General features: G+C 41.2%; 3 protein-coding genes across 8 annotated transcripts; all 3 read left to right on the top strand.

Annotated features, from left to right (window-relative positions):
- The first annotated feature begins 1,388 nt into the window (after window positions 1-1,388).
- LOC146311465 (microfibril-associated glycoprotein 4-like) lies at window positions 1,389-4,239 on the top strand. Of its 2 annotated transcripts, XM_084741269.1 has the most exons (7): window positions 1,389-1,467; window positions 1,794-1,848; window positions 2,020-2,175; window positions 2,309-2,347; window positions 2,459-2,555; window positions 2,940-3,116; window positions 3,594-4,239. In XM_084741269.1, exons 2-7 carry the CDS (start codon window positions 1,843-1,845, stop codon window positions 3,845-3,847), a joined length of 729 nt encoding a protein of 242 aa, XP_084597395.1. In that variant the 5' UTR covers window positions 1,389-1,467; window positions 1,794-1,842; the 3' UTR covers window positions 3,848-4,239. The 2 variants fall into 2 exon arrangements, with proteins under 2 accessions (XP_084597395.1, XP_084597394.1); XM_084741268.1 differs by lacking the exons at window positions 1,389-1,467; window positions 1,794-1,848 and having other exon boundaries at window positions 1,981-2,175.
- Window positions 1,413-10,000, top strand: LOC146311464 (microfibril-associated glycoprotein 4-like). Of its 3 annotated transcripts, none has more exons than XM_084741274.1 (7): window positions 1,413-1,467; window positions 7,452-7,513; window positions 7,684-7,839; window positions 8,098-8,136; window positions 8,576-8,672; window positions 9,141-9,308; window positions 9,441-10,000. In XM_084741274.1, the coding sequence occupies exons 2-7, from the start codon at window positions 7,508-7,510 to the stop codon at window positions 9,692-9,694; spliced, it is 720 nt and encodes a 239-aa protein (XP_084597400.1). In that variant the 5' UTR covers window positions 1,413-1,467; window positions 7,452-7,507; the 3' UTR covers window positions 9,695-10,000. The 3 variants fall into 3 exon arrangements, with proteins under 3 accessions (XP_084597400.1, XP_084597401.1, XP_084597399.1); XM_084741275.1 differs by lacking the exon at window positions 1,413-1,467 and adding an exon at window positions 7,048-7,105; XM_084741273.1 differs by lacking the exons at window positions 1,413-1,467; window positions 7,452-7,513 and having other exon boundaries at window positions 7,660-7,839.
- Window positions 10,001-13,879: 3,879 nt separating this feature from the next.
- LOC146311463 (microfibril-associated glycoprotein 4-like) lies at window positions 13,880-16,875 on the top strand. 3 transcript variants are annotated; one of them, XM_084741272.1, is made up of 7 exons: window positions 13,880-14,004; window positions 14,341-14,412; window positions 14,583-14,738; window positions 14,997-15,035; window positions 15,475-15,571; window positions 16,016-16,183; window positions 16,316-16,875. In XM_084741272.1, the coding sequence occupies exons 2-7, from the start codon at window positions 14,407-14,409 to the stop codon at window positions 16,567-16,569; spliced, it is 720 nt and encodes a 239-aa protein (XP_084597398.1). In that variant the 5' UTR covers window positions 13,880-14,004; window positions 14,341-14,406; the 3' UTR covers window positions 16,570-16,875. The 3 variants fall into 3 exon arrangements, with proteins under 3 accessions (XP_084597398.1, XP_084597397.1, XP_084597396.1); XM_084741271.1 differs by having other exon boundaries at window positions 13,913-14,004; window positions 14,351-14,412; XM_084741270.1 differs by lacking the exon at window positions 13,880-14,004 and having other exon boundaries at window positions 14,335-14,412.
- The last annotated feature ends 774 nt before the right edge of the window (window positions 16,876-17,649 follow it).

Here is a 17,649-nt window from a genome sequence, read left to right as displayed (position 1 = left end):
ATGCTGCCATCACTGACGTCTTCTTCAGAGACGTCCCTGATTATTTCAGAGAGACGATGCTGAGACACGTTGTGGACGTGTTCCAACAGCGTGTCTTCATAGTAAAAGAGTTCAGGTCCTAGACTGAGCTGGACCTGCAGTCCAGACCTGGACCTGCAGTCCAGACGTGTCTCCCATTGAAAATGTGTGGTGCATCATGAAGGACAAAATAGGACAACAGAGACTGTGGACTGTTGAGCAGCTGAAGACGAATATCAAGAAAGAATGAGACAGAATTGACCTTTAAAACTTCAACAGTTAGTGTCTCAGTTCACAAATTATCTTGTCTTTGTGCTGTATTCCATTTTATTTAGGTTTTATACATTAAGGTTTACTGTCAGTGTAATTTCAGGAAAGCCTTTTATTGATCAACCTCCCAAAGAGCATGGAAATATTCCAGCAGCGCTGTTCCTAACTAAATATTCCCATTCTCCATGTGTGCTGAATAGTTCAAATATTTAATGGTCTATAGCTCTTTACAGTGCAAATAGACATGTCAGCTTCTTATATAATATTAAATACCCACACACAGTTGTATATTTTTTCGTAGTAGGTTCAGCAGATCGTTGTAAAATCAGATGCTTAAAATGTTCAATCAATAAGCTTTATGTGTTTCTATAAACTAGATGTTTGAATGGAGTTTATGTTTTATTTTTACAGAATAAATGAAGAATAAATCAGCACATCTAAGTGATACTGTTACTATGATACTGCGTTGCTGCACTGGCACAGATTCTCACATTATATGGTGTGCAGAAAGAATAGGATAAATTAATATATATGATACTTTTAAGGCATATTTGGTGACAGTTTTCATGCTACAGTGACTAAACTGATGTGGACACTAATTTTCCACTATTATTCAGAATATGACAATATTCTCATTTTGATAAAGGTAAACAGCATATTCCATGTGGTCAGGTTTTGGGAGCATTCTTCGGACATACAGACACCACATTTAGAATATGCATCTTATTTAGGTATTTAGATTATTTAGGAATATTACCTTGTTTGGAATAAGAGCAAAAGCTAGAATATTTTGTGCATGTGAACATAATTTCTGTTGACCACAGACGTCTACAAAGAATCAGCTGATTTGGGAAAAACATTTTTACTAAACAGACTAAACTGCATTAAATTCATCGTTCAGGACATGTTAACCCTGGTGAAACCACAAGATCTGTAATAGATATCAACATTCAAAGAATCCATGTGTAAAGAGTTCAACAAACTGATGATGATGATGTTTGGATGTTTGAGAAAACACCTGTGCCACAGCCTGGTTTCTCATTGGTCAGACTGGTGTGACATCACAGTGTCCTCTGTAGATTTAAGTAGTGAAGTTGTGACAGTGAGAGAGATTGAAGAAGAAGCAGCAGTTTGTCTCTGTTTCCTCTGAAGGTGAAGCTTCTTCACTTCAACCTGCAGGTGAGTTCATCAACAAAGTCATGACTTATTGTTTGTGAGGTTTTATGTGTTCAGTCCTAAACTAAAGACACAAAACATCAAGTTATCGATGGTGACATCAGCAGCCACCTCATTTATTTCAGTGAGATCACTGTGTTGAAGCAGACTGTATATTTGATATAAGTGAGTGTTTAGAACCTGTGGTGTCAGGCTGTGTATCTGATGCAGTTTGTCATCATCACTCCTTCATCTCTTTTGGTTTTCATGATGCTGTTAGTTGTGATTGTATAGTGTTGATGTTGAGTATTGAGCTCTAAAGTTTGGAATATTTTTTTTTATAAATACAGCTCATCAGAGATCCAGACAAGAATACATCACTTCAGCAGAACTCTGACAATGAAGGCAAGTTTGAAACTTTCTGTCTCAGTCCTGCCCAACAACCGACGGGCCGTCACACAATTAAATTACATTAAATTTAAAGTAAAATTGGAGACAATGTCTCATTTCTCCAAAATGTCCAACCAGTTGAGAAGTTTCAGACCTGACTCCATGTCAAAATGTTCTCTGTTCCAGCTGATATCAGTCCTCGTCCTCCTCCTGGCTCCAGTGTTGACCAGCTGCACCACCGTCAACCTGCCAGTGGACTGCAGTGACATCCAGAAGCAAGACAAGAGCCGACCCAGTGGAGTGTACAGCATCTATCCCATCGGAGCCACATCTCACATCCAGGTACACTTCATCCTCTCTGGGACGCAGGTGGACCTTCAGATGATGAAGCTGCTGGTTCCAAGATGAGACGTCAACATGTGTAAAGTATTTGCAACTTGATCACATTTACCAACGAGTGTGTGTTTGTGTGTAGGTGTACTGTGACTTGAAGACAGATGGAGGACGGTGGACGGTGAGTTTTCACTGAAGTCAAGTTGAAGTTGCAGCCAACTGGGTTGAAGTATTAACATTTGGTTGATGTGTCAGATAACTGGTGGTTTACCCTCCATCCCGTCCTCCCCAGGTGTTCCAGAAGAGGATGGACGGCTCGGTGAACTTCTACAGGGGCTGGGATCAATACAGGACTGGCTTTGGTAACGCTGCAGGAGAGTACTGGCTCGGTGAGAACTGAAACCAAACTAACAGAGAGGCTCTCTTGAATCAATCCAGAAATTAGATTTTATATGAATGTTGTGTCTCCAGTCTGCAGGTTTTCTTTCAGTCTCAGTCAGAGGAGTTTTCCAAACAAAGTATTTTTATATTCAGAGTTTCAGTCTTCTTTAATGTCTTTGTTTGTGCATTGCATGGAAAACTATGGTACTAACATTAAAATACATTTTCATACCTTCAATATATCCATCAGTGTTATCACCTTCAGTAGAACAGTATGAAGCCATTGGTAGGACTGTGTCAAAAAATATTTTTCTAAATTACGTACATGTTTGCGCAATTTGTTAAATAGTGTGTGTGTGTGTGTGTGTGTGTGTGTGTGTGTGTGCATGCAGGTCTTGACACCATCCACCATTTGACAAGCAGTGAATGCCATGGAAAGTACGAGCTGCGGGTCGACATGGAGGACTTCACAGGAAAAAAAGTGTTTGCTAAATACTCTCAGTTCTCTGTGGGCCCTGAGTCTGACGGATATCGAATGACTGTGTCTGGATTCAAGAATGGAGGGGCAGGTGAGCATCAGGGCAGGAAGGAGGGTGCTGTAGGTGCTGCAGTACCCCCTGCTGGCCAGAGTGGAAATATAATTTTACCTTTTTTAAATAATCTTGCATAAATATAAATGAATAGTTTCTGTTGTGTATTAATTTTTTTTTGTGTGCAAAATTAATGAAGCAGGAAACAACTTGAAATATCTTGAAATATTTTAATTTGTAACATACGCAACATGTCTCTAAATCTGCAAAGAAATCTCTTGACAGGCTGAGACACTGTCCATTATACTAAGAAGGATAGATAGTTGCATTCATGCAGAATATAGTCCTGTAGATCCAGAGTTTTCTTATTTAGTAGGAAGAGTTGGTGTTAGTGAGAATGCACTGAAGTTGTTTCCTCCCCTGGTCCAGTTTGATATCTTGGTGCCAATAATGATTGTGTCCTTCATAAGTACAGTATCATTGTGAAACTCTCTGTTTCATGTTGTATTTCTGTAGGAGACTCCCTGACTTGGCACAGCAAACAGAAGTTCTCCACCTTCGACAAAGACCAGGACCAGAACAGTGGGAACTGTGCCAAAAGCTACCTGGGGGCGTGGTGGTACAACCTGTGTCACCGTACAAACCCCAATGGAGTTTATCGTTGGGGGGCTGACGGGACTGTCCACGCTGTTGGAGTGAGTTGGTACACTTGGAAGGGTCATGACTACTCCCTGAAGACCCTCAGCTTTAAGATCCGTCCTGTGCAGTAGATCTCTACAAACAACATACAGCAGAATCTCAGCTGATATTTTTTTTTAATTTACTCTCCCTGTAATACATGATCTCACATAATCTTTAGATGGAAACAGACACTCAGAGTCAGATAACATATTGAAAACTTTATGAACTACCAACACAATTTAAGTCAGAGTTTGATTGTGTGTGTGAGCAGCTGCTGGGTGTGAAGCCTTCAGTCAAACAGCTGTTGGTGTAGAGAAACGATTGTCTGTTGGTGAAGATGTTACCTTCAGTCTGCTGCTGCAGCTGAACACACTCAGCTCAAACTAGTTTCATCACAATGTTTGTTGGAGGTTTGAAACCCTGATGTCAATCATTATCTGCTGTACGGTGTCAATAAATGAGAAGCTGAGCAGAAAACTGATGGGATCTGATGTCTTCACTTCGTCTCCTGTGTCTCTCTGAAACAGAAATGATCACAAATTGCTGCCCTCTAGTGGTCACAGTGACAAACTACAACTGCACCTTCCCTGGGGTAAAAAATATACAGATTAATATTAATTAATATTAATTATTAATATAACATACCAAAGCAAAAGGCAGAAACTTCCAATTGATCTGATGACTTTAGATTTAAAAAGCAGAATAATGACAAATATGATCAAATCCTCAGTCTGATAATGATGTCAAATCAAATGACACATTTTACTGATATTTGAAGCATTTGAAGTTTCTAATATTTATATTCTAATACAATAAAATTGAAATTTTAAATATAAAAGTTAATATGCTGCAACAGTAAAAATATTAAATTCCATCAAACCTTTTCAGATCAAATATTCTGGCTCTGATTGATTAATTTTAATGCATTTTCATACCTGGGATCAGAGTCTGAGGTGAGTCTCAGAGTTCTGGCTCTGTGCTTATTTTAATATTTTTCTAGAACGTTGTTTTATATAATGATTTAATGCACACACTTTCTTCATTTTCTTGCAGATATTTGACATGTTAGAATACAGGAACTGAAGTTATGATGGTTTGCTGTGGTTCTCTGTGGGTTTTTGCAGTTACTGTAATTTCAAACCCCTATTTTCTCCAAAATGAAACACATGTGACTGAAGATATTTGTCCACATGACAAAGGATGTCTTTAATTTCACAAAAATGACTGTAAATCATTTTTGACAAAAGGTTCTGGTGTGAATGTGTCAGTAATCTGTAAATATACATCCTGTTCCAGCATCATACTGACCATGGTGTGATTCAGTAAGATGATCAGTTCACCACCTCTCACACACAAAGGGCCTGTTCACTTTATATCAGTGTTACTACCTCAAGTGTTACTGGCTGTAAAGACGACATCATTTCATACTGATCTGTGGATGATGGACACTCTGTTCCCTCTAACGCTGCTTCTCTGATCTACAAGTTACACTCAGTAATACAAAACTAAATTCATCTTGTTCACCAGATCAAAAAATATTAACCATGACAGCCTCATCATCTCTGCCAAAGATGGTACAAATATTGAAAGGGTCACAGACAGGTCACAGACAGGTCACAGACCGGCCCACGACATTATTGGTTGACTGACTTTTGAATGCAAGGACAAAAACTGACAGAAAGGTCGGATTTTCAGAACAAAAATTCAGTTCTTCAGAGACCTATACAAGCTCGTTGACAAGTTGGAAAAAAATTGCAATCCAGTAGAGCAAATCCACTATCTGCATGTATATGCTCTGCTTTTGGTGCTTTAGTGACACCTGTTGGACAATATGTGGTTTACTCACCAACTCAAAAAGGCTCATTTGCCCAAAAGAGAAGCTGACAAAGGAACTTAACGGCTCAAGACAACCTGATGAGACAGAAGAGAGGATGGAATAGAAAGAGGCAGGGACATTGATAAATGATTTAGTCTCATATGATCACACACACGGTATAAATCTTCATAAACACATCTGAAGATATTATCTGTATGTATACGCTCTGCTGGGTTTTCTTCTGTATATCACCAACATCCACTATGACCTCAATAATACACATTACATAGACTGATCACACTCCAAATGACAAGAATATAAGGCTGCTGTTTCATAATCAAAGAATTATTTAAACTAACAAGAAAGAAAATGAGCGCGGCATCGTTTTTCTGCTCCTCATACACACCTTTTCATGAATCAAATCAATCTCATCTGATCTTTGTGAAGATAAAGTAAAGTCAGGAGTTATTTGTTTTTACGTGGGAGGATTGTACCTAAAGTATGAAAGGATCTCCTCATTGACTGTTCCTTCACTTCCTGTCGTTTCCCTTCTGTCTGTGGATTCTGATAATGGAGGGAAAATAGAATTAGGGCCAAAAGTTCAGTTTATGGACAGGCAGCCCTCATGGCTCTCCTCACGTATGAGGAAATCTCAAAATTTAATGACAGTTTCCTCTCACATAACAAACTGTCAGTTTGCATGACAGATTGTAATCTGAGGAGAACAACAGAACTCTTTCTGTTCTGAGAGTCTGTGTGTCACGTGGTTCTGAGACTTTCAGTGTTTCTGGTTTCACCTGTTCAGTCAAATCTTGACAACAGATGATAAAGGAGAATTTTCCCTCGTTGGATTTCCTTGTTTTGTACCTGCCAGACTCGCAACTGCAATGTTGTTTTGTTCTATTTCTGCTTTGCTTATTAAAACCCTTGGAAAATATAAAGGTCCTCAGTAGAACCTCTTGACTGTGTTCTAGAAAAAAAACATTGGAACATACAAAGGTTCTTGGGAGAACCCCCTGAGTGTTTTCTAAATAACATCCTTGGAGTTTAAAAAGGTTTTCAGTAGAACCCCTGAATCAGTTCTAGATAAAACTCTTGGAACATAAAAAGGTTCTTGGGAGAACTGCCTGGATGGATTCTTGTTGGCACCTTTATAAGCTGTAAATGTTCTAGATAGAACCTTCGGAGAGCATTCTGGGTTAAACCATTACACCATAGAAGGGTTCTGGCTGAAACCTTTCCAGAAGAAGCCAAAGGACCCTTTATGGTTCTTGTTAGCACCTTTAGTGATAACACTGTCACTGAGCTCCCTGTTAATTCAACTCATCGTTCAGGACGACAAGAACAACAAACCGCTGTAGAGGACGATGCTGGTACAAACAGCAAACTCTGATTGGTCAGACTGGTGTGACATCACAGTGTCCTCTGTAGATATAAGTAGTGAAGTTGTGACAGTGAGACAGACCGAAGGAGAAGCAGCAGTTTGTCTCTGTTTCCTCTGAAGGTGAAGCTTCTTCAGTTCAACCTGCAGGTGAGTTCATCAACAAAGTCATGACTTATTGTTTGTGAGGTTTTATGTGTTCAGTCCTAAACTGATGACACAAAACATCAAGTTATCGATGGTGACATCAGCAGCCACCTCATTTATTTCAGTGAGATCACTGTCTTGAAGCAGACTGTATATTTTATGTAAGTGAGTGTTTCAAACCTCTGGTGGACGAGGTTTTCATAGTCAGTCCTTAATCTTTTTTGGGGTCTTGTGATGTTGTTTGTTATAATTGTATAGTGATGATGTCGGACTCTCCTGTTTTTTTTTAATCTGCACAAAAACAAATTATTGAACCCTAAAGTTTCACACTAAATGCAGCTCATCACAGGTCCAGACAGACTGACATCAGGATTTTCAAAACTTCATTTCAGCAGAACTCTGACAATGAAGGTAAGTTTGAAACTTTCTGTGTCAGACTCGTCCAACAACCGATGGGCCGTCACACAATTAAATTACATTAAATTGAAGGTAAATGGGAGACAGTGACACAAAATGTCCAAACAGTAGAGAAGCTTCAGACCTTATTCTGTATTAAAATGACAACATGTCCTCTGTTCCAGCTGATATCAGTCCTCGTCCTCCTCCTGGCTCCAGTGTTGACCAGCTGTACCAAACTTGTCCTGCCAGTGGACTGCAGTGACATCCAGAAGCAAGACAAGAGCCGACCCACTGGAGTGTACAGCATCTATCCCATCGGATCCACGTCTGCTGTCCAGGTACACTTCATCCTCTCTGGGACGCAGGTGGACCTTCACATGATAGAGATGTTGGTTCAAAGATGAGACGTCAACACGTGAAGACAGTGACATCATCTGTGACAGAAACACAGTTACAACTTCTGACTGACGCTTCTGATACAACAGATACAAGCAGTCGTAGTTGTAGTATCAGTAGTATTTGCAGCACTTATTATAGCATGTTTGAATAAACTGTGTCAAGTATTTGTTTACTGACGAGTGTGTGTTTGTGTGTAGGTGTACTGTGACATGAAGACAGATGGAGGACGGTGGACGGTGAGTTTTCAAATTACAGTCACAGCCAAGTGGTTTGAAGTAACACCTGGTCAGTCTTGGTTCTCTGAAGGTTCTCTGAGGTTCTGTCCAATCTGTTACATATTCCATCTACAAAGAGAACAATAGTCCCATTGTCAGGGTACTTGAAGTCTGTGGACACTTGTTGCAGACACAGCAGCTTGCAAGGCCGTGTCTTAATGACTAAAACGAGACAGAAGGAGGCAGAAGAGTTGTTTAAATCAGTCTGCAAACTGCAGGTCAGGCTCAGGGAGAACAAAGAACCCTGCAACACTCATAACAGACTGGAGGTCCGATCATATGATCAGACTGTGAAAAGAAATCCAAATAATTATTAAAGAAGTGAAATAACAGTGAAACTTTGCTGTGTGTCAACTGGACCTGTCAGATATGTTGTGTGTTTCCATCCCGTCCTCCCCAGGTGTTCCAGAGGAGGATGGACGGCTCGGTGAACTTCTACAGGGGCTGGGATCAATACAGGACGGGCTTTGGTAACGCTGCAGGAGAGTACTGGCTCGGTGAGAACTGAAACCAAACTAACAGTCATGTGACTTCATGAGAGTCACTGTTCAGAAAGTACAAACATGAAACTGTTGAGTCGATCCAGAAATGACATTTTTCATGAATGTTGTGTCTCCAGTCTGCAGGTCAGTTAGTTTGTTTTCTTTCTGAGTCTTAAAGAGACTTTGTGGAGTTTTCTTGTCTCAGTATTTCACTCTTCTTCTTTACTGTCTTGGTTTGTGCACGTGGTAAAATATATCTTCAAATCTTTAATATATCCATCAGTGTTATCACCTTCAGTGGAACAGTGTGAAGCCATTGATAGGACTGTGTATCGAGCCACTCGTGTGTGCATGTGTGTGTCCTCGTTCACAGGGAACCTTTAATGTCAAAGAATATGTTTCTAAGTTCTGTACAGGTCTGTGCAACATGTACAAGTGTGTGTGTGTGTGTGTGTGTGTGTGTGTGTGTGTGTGTGTGTGCAGGTCTTGAGAACATCCACCAGTTGACACGTCAGCGAAAGTACGAGCTGCGGTTGGACATGGAGGACTTCACAGGAAAAAAAGTGTTTGCTCGTTACTCCTCGTTCTCCGTTGATGCTGAGTGTGACGGATATCAGCTGCACGTGTCTGGATTCAAGAATGGAGGGGCAGGTGAGCATCAGGGCAGATCAGTGCAGGGAGGGGGTGCTGTAGTGCACAGTTTTAGAGTAGCAGCACAGAAGCTGTAACAGTAATGTTTGTAGTATTAATATCAACACTCTGGTTCATGTTGTATTTCTGTAGGAGACTCCCTGAATTATCACAACAAAGCAAAGTTCTCCACCTTCGACAAAGACCAGGACACCTGGTCCAGCAACTGTGCCAGAAAATTCCTGGGGGCGTTCTGGTACAAAGCCTGTCACCATGCAAACCCCAATGGAGTTTATCACTGGGGGGCCGACAAGACTCACTTTGCTATCGGAGTGAATTGGTACACTTGGAAAGGTCATTACTACTCCCTGAAGACCATCAGCTTTAAGATCCGTCCTGTCCACTAGTTCTTCAGGACCAACGTACAGCAGAATCTCAGCTGATGATTTTTTTTCTCCAGTAAATAAGTCTAATAACTTGTTAATAACTTCATTAACTGCCAACACAATTTATAGCAAAGGAAAAGAGAAAAAAAAAATCATATATGAAAAAATGTGATTGTGTGTGAGCAGCTGCTGGGTGTGAAGTCTTCAGTCAAAAAGGTGTTGATGTAGAGAAATGATTCTCCAATGTTTGGTGGAGGTTTGAAACCCTGATGTCAATCATTATCTGCTGAACGGTGTCAATAAATGAGAAGCTGAGCAGAAAACTGATGGGATCTGATGTCTTCACTTTGTCTCCTGTGTCTCTCTGTCTGGATTCACTTTCCTCCCTGAACACAAACAGAAATGATAATGAATTGCTGTCCTCTAGTGGTCACAGTGACAAACTACAACTCTCTGAATATACACATAAAGTAAGATGAACCATAGAGGTGTTTGACCTGCTGTATATTTTGAGGTCGTTTAATTTTCAGTACAACAATGTTCAATATTATGTATGATGATGAATATCTGCACCTGATACCAAGTCATCAGGTTGGTATCTGCTCCACAACCCACCGACCTGAGAGGCAGCACCTTTGGAGAGAAAACAATGTCAATCAGAAACCAGACAGTTAATAACAGAATCAGTAGACCTACATTAAACAGGACAGTCTCTATGTTTCTGTGCAGAGCAGAGAGACTGTCACACAGACTGCAGCAGCAGGACCAACAGGTGAGGGAGGGGTAGAGCAAGATTGTCCACTGGTCCTGAATGATCAATTGCAGATGAAATCATTAAAACCTACAAATAAAAAGGTTAAACGGGTCACTAAATCTACTTGGACCACAGTTAATTTACCTGGACTTGACATCTGAGACCTGGCCAGTATCTTCTCTAATAACTGTAGCTGTTACCATTACCTCCAGTCTGTGCAGCACGTCTCTCCTCCCAGTGAACTTCCTCTCTTTGGTTGGTAACGGCCACTCCGGTCAAAATTATTTGTGACATTTTGTTGGTACTGTTGTGAAATGTGCAAACAAAACTATAGTGTCTCTGACTGTTGTGGTAATAGTAATCTATGTTTCTGTACTCAAAACTGTCTCTTTGTCGCGTGTCCTCCATTATATTACTGCAACAAACGAGAGAATAAGACTTCACGATAAACAAGATTTGGTTATACACAGACCGAAATAGTGAAGGGGAAGAGAGGCATTTCCATGCTGTCGTCAGAGATTTATTCTGCTGATCTGAGCCTGTCAGTGGTGTGAACAAGCATTTTTAGAGGATAATCTCAGACAGAGTACATTTTCCCCCAAGAATCACATTGTGGCTCATTTCTCAGCTGCCAGCTGCATCAGTCTCCCTCAATACTGGACCAATTCCTACACAAGTTGTCCCCATCAGTCACAACTCCTTTCACGTGGCACAGCAGTTTGTGTCCTCTCTGTGTTCCCATGGTTCCCATCTGTCTTCCGGGTCTTTAATGATGGCTGCCTTGACTTTGATGGTGGAGCTATCATCACCTGATTGGGTTTCAACATCATTCTTCAGTGGTATGATCATTGACACAGCGGGGGACATCTCAGTGCTCATGGTTGTCACAGTCTTCAGAGTCTTCAAGTTTATTTAAGACTCAATCCAAAAAAATCTAAATTCTTTCAAAGAAGTTAACACTACTAAATTTAAAAGTAACTGTCCCAGGAAGCAGAAGGGCTCACCAGGACTGGTCAGACCAGATGTGAAGTGGGGAAGGGTCCAAATTAATACACTACACAAAAAACCAGAACCACCCAGGTGGAGACTCACATGGTGGACAAACACACAACAACCAGAGCCTTTCCTCCCGACAGCTCACAGTCACATAGAGGTGACCTTCTTGTTCTCCAACACAGTGGACTTCTGAGTATCGCCAAAGCAGTCTGGTGCCTTTCACTGTGGGAAACTCAAGAAAAGGAGAGAGTCCAGGCCGTCTTCACAAGTTTGGTTCCAGAACCAGAACTCTGCATAGAGGTGAGCCCAAGTATATTTAGTTGGTACCACTTCACCTCCCGCACCAGTTCTGTCTCACTCCCCACCAGACAGGTGACGTTCCATATCGCTAGGACCAGTCTGTGATGCCGTCAGCACGCTTAGGTCTCTGCCTTTTCTTGTTCCCTGGCTTGCAAAGTACACAACTTCAATGCCTGTCCCTACAGGTGGTGGCTCACATATCGGTGGCTCCATGTTGCTTTTTGGAGCTCACCAGTGAGCTCCTCTCCTAGGTCTGGTTCAAGGACAGGACCCCACTGTAAACTGTCCCATAACTTGATATCCACTTTCAAATGATGTTATTAAGGCTAAGGCTGGTAAATGTTACCAAGGTCCAGACGTCATTGTGAGCTACAGTGATGTGACTCTCAGTGACGCCTTAACATAAGAGGCTGCTACCCTGAGTCTTTTCTACACTCAGCTTTGTCAATAAGAAAGAGCAGACAGACAAAAGATGCATGAACAGATTCGTTAGTGTCAGAGTGAAGAGACACTACAGAGTCCTTAATAAGCGGGAATGTCCCATTTCTGGACAGAATCAGTCATATCAGGGTAAAGTTTTACTAAATAAACTTTCTACTGGAGTGTTTTTGTTTGTGTTCTGACAACATTTACTGTAGGTCTCATGTTAGAGACATGACACACCTCATTCCTCTCCTCAGGCATGAGGAAATCTCAGAACTATTCTGACAGCTTGAATTAGATCCAATATTAATTGTCTGACGGTAACAAGACAACTTTTTCTGAGTCCACGTGTCACGCAGTCCTGAGACTTTAGACATTCTGGTTTGCTTGCAACAACTTATGAACAGTGTCTGACTGGTCAACACCAGTGCCAATATGAGGTTTTTGGTTTCATGGATTCCCACATAAATAAAGAAAATGCATATTTCTCTTTGCATAATCCTCAGGGGACCTTCAGTAGCTGGTGTTACTATGCTAAGCATGAGAACACAACATGCTAATAAACAAAACACAGGTTAATACAGCAATGCTGCAAGTAGCACAGACGACAATGGAAACCGTTTCCATCCCTTAAGAGTGATGAATAATTAAGAGTGATGGGATATTCTTGTTATCCCACCAACAAAACTTGTCGAAAAGTCGGCTTTCGCTGGGTGGCGTCGGAGAACTAGCTAAAATTCAACACCTTCATTAGTCACAACTGTTAGGACCACTGAAACTTTAACGAGGGAACAGAAGGCCGCATGACCCTTTCTATGTGAACAAAGGCAGCTATTGAACAGCCACAGTCTTCCAGGTGATCACACCTGTGGACCCAGCAGTGGGGCTAGGTCCCACAGTCCACAGCCAGGTCAAACAAAAGAGCAGCTACCTCCATTACTTTTTTTTCCTCTCTTTTCCCCAGCCTGCCAAAGAAGCAGCAGGTGTCCTCACTGGTCCCTGTCTATGCAGACACACTACCTTCAGCTCTGTCTCTTCTGGACTCTCCAAACCACATGTGGCCTGTTTGAAGGAGCCACACCAAACGTTTTTTCCCTGCGAGAGCCTGTCTCTACAAAGTAAGCAAGTCTACAGTCGATAGTTTTGAGACTGGTATTTTATTCATTAGCTCTCATTTCTCTGTGTTTGAAGAGTGGTTGATAACTAAAATGAATAAAACCCAACATTGTATGGACCTCCCTCACTGAGGTACCATAAAACACAATACAACCCAACAAGAAGTTGTTCCACAGAAACACTTTTGTCTGTGCTACTTGAAGTGTTTTTGTTTTTGCTTGTTTTCTCACTTTCCAGATTTTTTTTCTCTTAAACATAAAGAGATGTTTTCCTAATTTGCTTGTTTTCTATCTGTCTGCATGTCCATATGATGTACTGAATGAATGTCACAGTAAAGAGACACTGCAGGGTCCTGTCAAACCATGAAGGTCAAATTTCTGCACAGAACCAGCAGGATCAAGAGGAAGGTTTCACAAATTAAACTTTCTAATTAGAGTGTGTTTGTTTGTGTTCTGACAACATTTCATGTAGGTCACATGTTAGGTAGACAACACACTCCTCAGGTATGAAGAAACCTCAGAAGTCCTGTCACAGTTCAGATGAATAACATTAGTTCTTGGACATGATTCAATATTGATTCTCTGATGGGAACAACAACTGATAGTTGGGTGGACTGGTGTGACATCACAGTGTCCTCTGTAGATATAAGTAGTGAAGTTGTGACAGTGAGACAGACCGAAGGAGAAGCAGCAGTTTGTCTCTGTTTCCTCTGAAGGTGAAGCTTCTTCACTTCAACCTGCAGGTGAGTTCATCAACAAAGTCATGACTTATTGTTTGTGAGGTTTTATGTGTTCAGTCCTAAACTGATGACACAAAACATCAAGTTATCGATGGTGACATCAGCAGCCACCTCATTTATTTCAGTGAGATCACTGTGTTGAAGCAGACTGTATATTTTGTGTAAGTGAGTGTTTCAAACCTCTGGTGGACGAGGTTTTCATAGTCAGTCCTTAATCTTTTTTGGGGTTTTGTGATGTTGTTTGTTATAATTGTATAGTGATGATGTCGGACTCTCCTGTTTTTTTTTAATCTGCACAAAAACAAATTATTGAACCCTAAAGTTTCATACTAAATGCAGCTCATCACAGGTCCAGACAGACTGACATCAGGATTTTCAAAACTTCATTTCAGCAGAACTCTGACAATGAAGGTGAGTTTGAAACTTTCTGTGTCAGACCCGTCCAACAACCGATGGGCCGTCACACAATTAAATTACATTAAATTGAAGGTAAATGGGAGACAGTGACACAAAATGTCCAAACAGTAGAGAAGCTTCAGACCTTATTCTGTATTAAAATGACAACATGTCCTCTGTTCCAGCTGATATCAGTCCTCGTCCTCCTCCTGGCTCCAGTGTTGACCAGCTGTACCAAGCTCGTCCTGCCAGTGGACTGCAGTGACATCCAGAAGCAAGACAAGAGCCGACCCACTGGAGTGTACACCATCTATCCCATCGGATCCACATCTGCTGTCCAGGTACACTTCATCCTCTCTGGGACGCAGGTGGACCTTCACATGATCGAGATGTTGGTTCAAAGATGAGACGTCAACACGTGAAGACAGTGACATCATCTGTGACAGAAACACAGTTACAACTTCTGACTGACGCTTCTGATACAACAGATACAAGCAGTCGTAGTTGTAGTATCAGTAGTATTTGCAGTACATGTTATAGCATGTTTGAATAAACTGTGTCAAGTATTTGTTTACTGACGAGTGTGTGTTTGTGTGTAGGTGTACTGTGACATGAAGACAGATGGAGGACGGTGGACGGTGAGTTTTCAAATTACAGTCACAGCCAAGTGGTTTGAAGTAACATCTGGTCAGTCTTGGTTCTCTGAAGGTTCTCTGAGGTTCTGTCCAATCTGTTACATTTTCCATCTACAAAGAGAACAATAGTCCCATTGTCAGGGTACTTGAAGTCTGTGGACACTTGTTGCAGACACAGCAGCTTGCAAGGCCGTGTCTTAATGACTAAAACGAGACAGAAGGAGGCAGAAGAGTTGTTTAAATCAGTCTGCAAACTGCAGGTCAGGCTCAGGGAGAACAAAGAACCCTGCAACACTCATAACAGACTGGAGGTCCGATCATATGATCAGACTGTGAAAAGAAATCCAAATAATTATTAAAGAAGTGAAATAACAGTGAAACTTTGCTGTGTGTCAACTGGACCTGTCAGATATGTTGTGTGTTTCCATCCCGTCCTCCCCAGGTGTTCCAGAGGAGGATGGACGGCTCGGTGAACTTCTACAGGGGCTGGGATCAATACAGGACGGGCTTTGGTAACGCTGCAGGAGAGTACTGGCTCGGTGAGAACTGAAACCAAACTAACAGTCATGTGACTTCATGAGAGTCACTGTTCAGAAAGTACAAACATGAAACTGTTGAGTCGATCCAGAAATGACATTTTTCATGAATGTTGTGTCTCCAGTCTGCAGGTCAGTTAGTTTGTTTTCTTTCTGAGTCTTAAAGAGACTTTGTGGAGTTTTCTTGTCTCAGTATTTCACTCTTCTTCTTTACTGTCTTGGTTTGTGCACGTGGTAAAATATATCTTCAAATCTTTAATATATCCATCAGTGTTATCACCTTCAGTGGAACAGTGTGAAGCCATTGATAGGACTGTGTATCGAGCCACTCGTGTGTGCATGTGTGTGTCCTCGTTCACAGGGAACCTTTAATGTCAAAGAATATGTTTCTAAGTTCTGTACAGGTCTGTGCAACATGTACAAGTGTGTGTGTGTGTGTGTGTGCAGGTCTTGAGAACATCCACCAGTTGACACGTCAGCGAAAGTACGAGCTGCGGTTGGACATGGAGGACTTCACAGGAAAAAAAGTGTTTGCTCGTTACTCCTCGTTCTCCGTTGATGCTGAGTGTGACGGATATCAGCTGCACGTGTCTGGATTCAAGAATGGAGGGGCAGGTGAGCATCAGGGCAGATCAGTGCAGGGAGGGGGTGCTGTAGTGCACAGTTTTAGAGTAGCAGCACAGAAGCTGTAACAGTAATGTTTGTAGTATTAATATCAACACTCTGGTTCATGTTGTGTTTCTGTAGGAGACTCCCTGCTTGGTCACAGCAAAGCAAAGTTCTCCACCTTCGACAAAGACCAGGACACCTGGTCCAGCAACTGTGCCAGAAAATACCTGGGGGCGTTCTGGTACAAAGCCTGTCATTCTGCAAACCCCAATGGAGTTTATCACTGGGGGGCCGACAAGACTCACTACGCTATTGGAGTGAATTGGTACAGTTGGAAAGGTCATTACTACTCCCTGAAGACCATCAGCTTTAAGATCCGTCCTGTCCACTAGTTCTTCAGGACCAACGTACAGCAGAATCTCAGCTGATGATTTTTTTTCTCCAGTAAATAAGTCTAATAACTTGTTAATAACTTCATTAACTGCCAACACAATTTATAGCAAAGGAAAAGAGAAAAAAAAAATCATATATGAAAAAATGTGATTGTGTGTGAGCAGCTGCTGGGTGTGAAGTCTTCAGTCAAAAAGGTGTTGATGTAGAGAAATGATTCTCCAATGTTTGTTGGAGGTTTGAAACCCTGATGTCAATCATTATCTGCTGTACGGTGTCAATAAATGAGAAGCTGAGCAGAAAACTGATGGGATCTGATGTCTTCACTTCATCTCCTGTGTCTCTCTGTCTGTCCAAAAGTTTGGAGGACGGTCACTTTTCTTCCATTCACAAACAGAAATGATGACAAACTGCTGCCCTCTAGTGGTCACTATCACTACTTCTTAGAGCTATCAATACTGGTATCAATAGTCAAGTCAATGTTCATAATGTCTGAATATACATACATTATAAATAAATATGAAGCATTGTGGTGTTTAATGCACTCCAATAAAATGTTCTGTTTGGCTTCACTAAAACACACAAGGGTGGAGAGAAAATCAGAAAAACCCGTCAGTTAAATTGACTCCAAACAAGAGCAACACTAACAACTGCAGTGAAAAATATTTAAAATCTGATTTGCAACAACTTCATTTTAAGATGTTGCATCATTTCCCCCCACATGGCTTTGATTTTGGAAAAAGCGATATTGAATAACACTGTTGTATATATCACGTATGCTAATTCAAAGTTCAGCTCACCAACAAGAGCCTCTAAACCCAGACTGCAGCATTAAGCCCTTCTGCTGGGAGAAGTTAGCCACCACCAGTTCCTACGAGAAAACGCAAACTGAACAAACTGAAAATGGCAGTGTGACTCGAACAACAATTAGACCGAGACTGAGATACACATTTTTGTTGTAGTTGAAAAACCAAAGGGAGGACTTAACTTAAAATTGGCCATGACTCAGAAATTAACACAATCAAAGTATGTAGGATTGAATATTTAGGGACAATAAATGAAATGTTAGATGCTGAGATGTG

This window comes from Lutjanus erythropterus, chromosome 17, assembly GCF_056507025.1.
Source record: "Lutjanus erythropterus isolate fLutEry1 chromosome 17, fLutEry1.hap2, whole genome shotgun sequence".
In the NCBI taxonomy this organism is placed as follows: Eukaryota; Metazoa; Chordata; class Actinopteri; order Lutjaniformes; family Lutjanidae; genus Lutjanus; species Lutjanus erythropterus.
This window is presented reverse-complemented; position numbering and strand designations above follow the sequence as displayed.

Coding starts and splice junctions, on each gene's coding strand:
- LOC146311465 (XM_084741268.1), top strand. CDS start 1,996: ATGTCAAAATGTTCTCTGTTCCAGCTGATATCAGTCCTCGTCCTCCTC. Junction 2,556..2,939: donor TGCAGGAGAGTACTGGCTCG/GTGAGAACTGAA, acceptor GTGTGCATGCAG/GTCTTGACACCATCCACCAT. Junction 3,117..3,593: donor ATTCAAGAATGGAGGGGCAG/GTGAGCATCAGG, acceptor GTATTTCTGTAG/GAGACTCCCTGACTTGGCAC.
- LOC146311464 (XM_084741273.1), top strand. CDS start 7,660: ATGACAACATGTCCTCTGTTCCAGCTGATATCAGTCCTCGTCCTCCTC. Junction 8,137..8,575: donor CAGATGGAGGACGGTGGACG/GTGAGTTTTCAA, acceptor CGTCCTCCCCAG/GTGTTCCAGAGGAGGATGGA. Junction 8,673..9,140: donor TGCAGGAGAGTACTGGCTCG/GTGAGAACTGAA, acceptor GTGTGTGTGCAG/GTCTTGAGAACATCCACCAG.
- LOC146311463 (XM_084741270.1), top strand. CDS start 14,335: ATGCAGCTCATCACAGGTCCAGACAGACTGACATCAGGATTTTCAAAA. Junction 15,036..15,474: donor CAGATGGAGGACGGTGGACG/GTGAGTTTTCAA, acceptor CGTCCTCCCCAG/GTGTTCCAGAGGAGGATGGA. Junction 15,572..16,015: donor TGCAGGAGAGTACTGGCTCG/GTGAGAACTGAA, acceptor GTGTGTGTGCAG/GTCTTGAGAACATCCACCAG.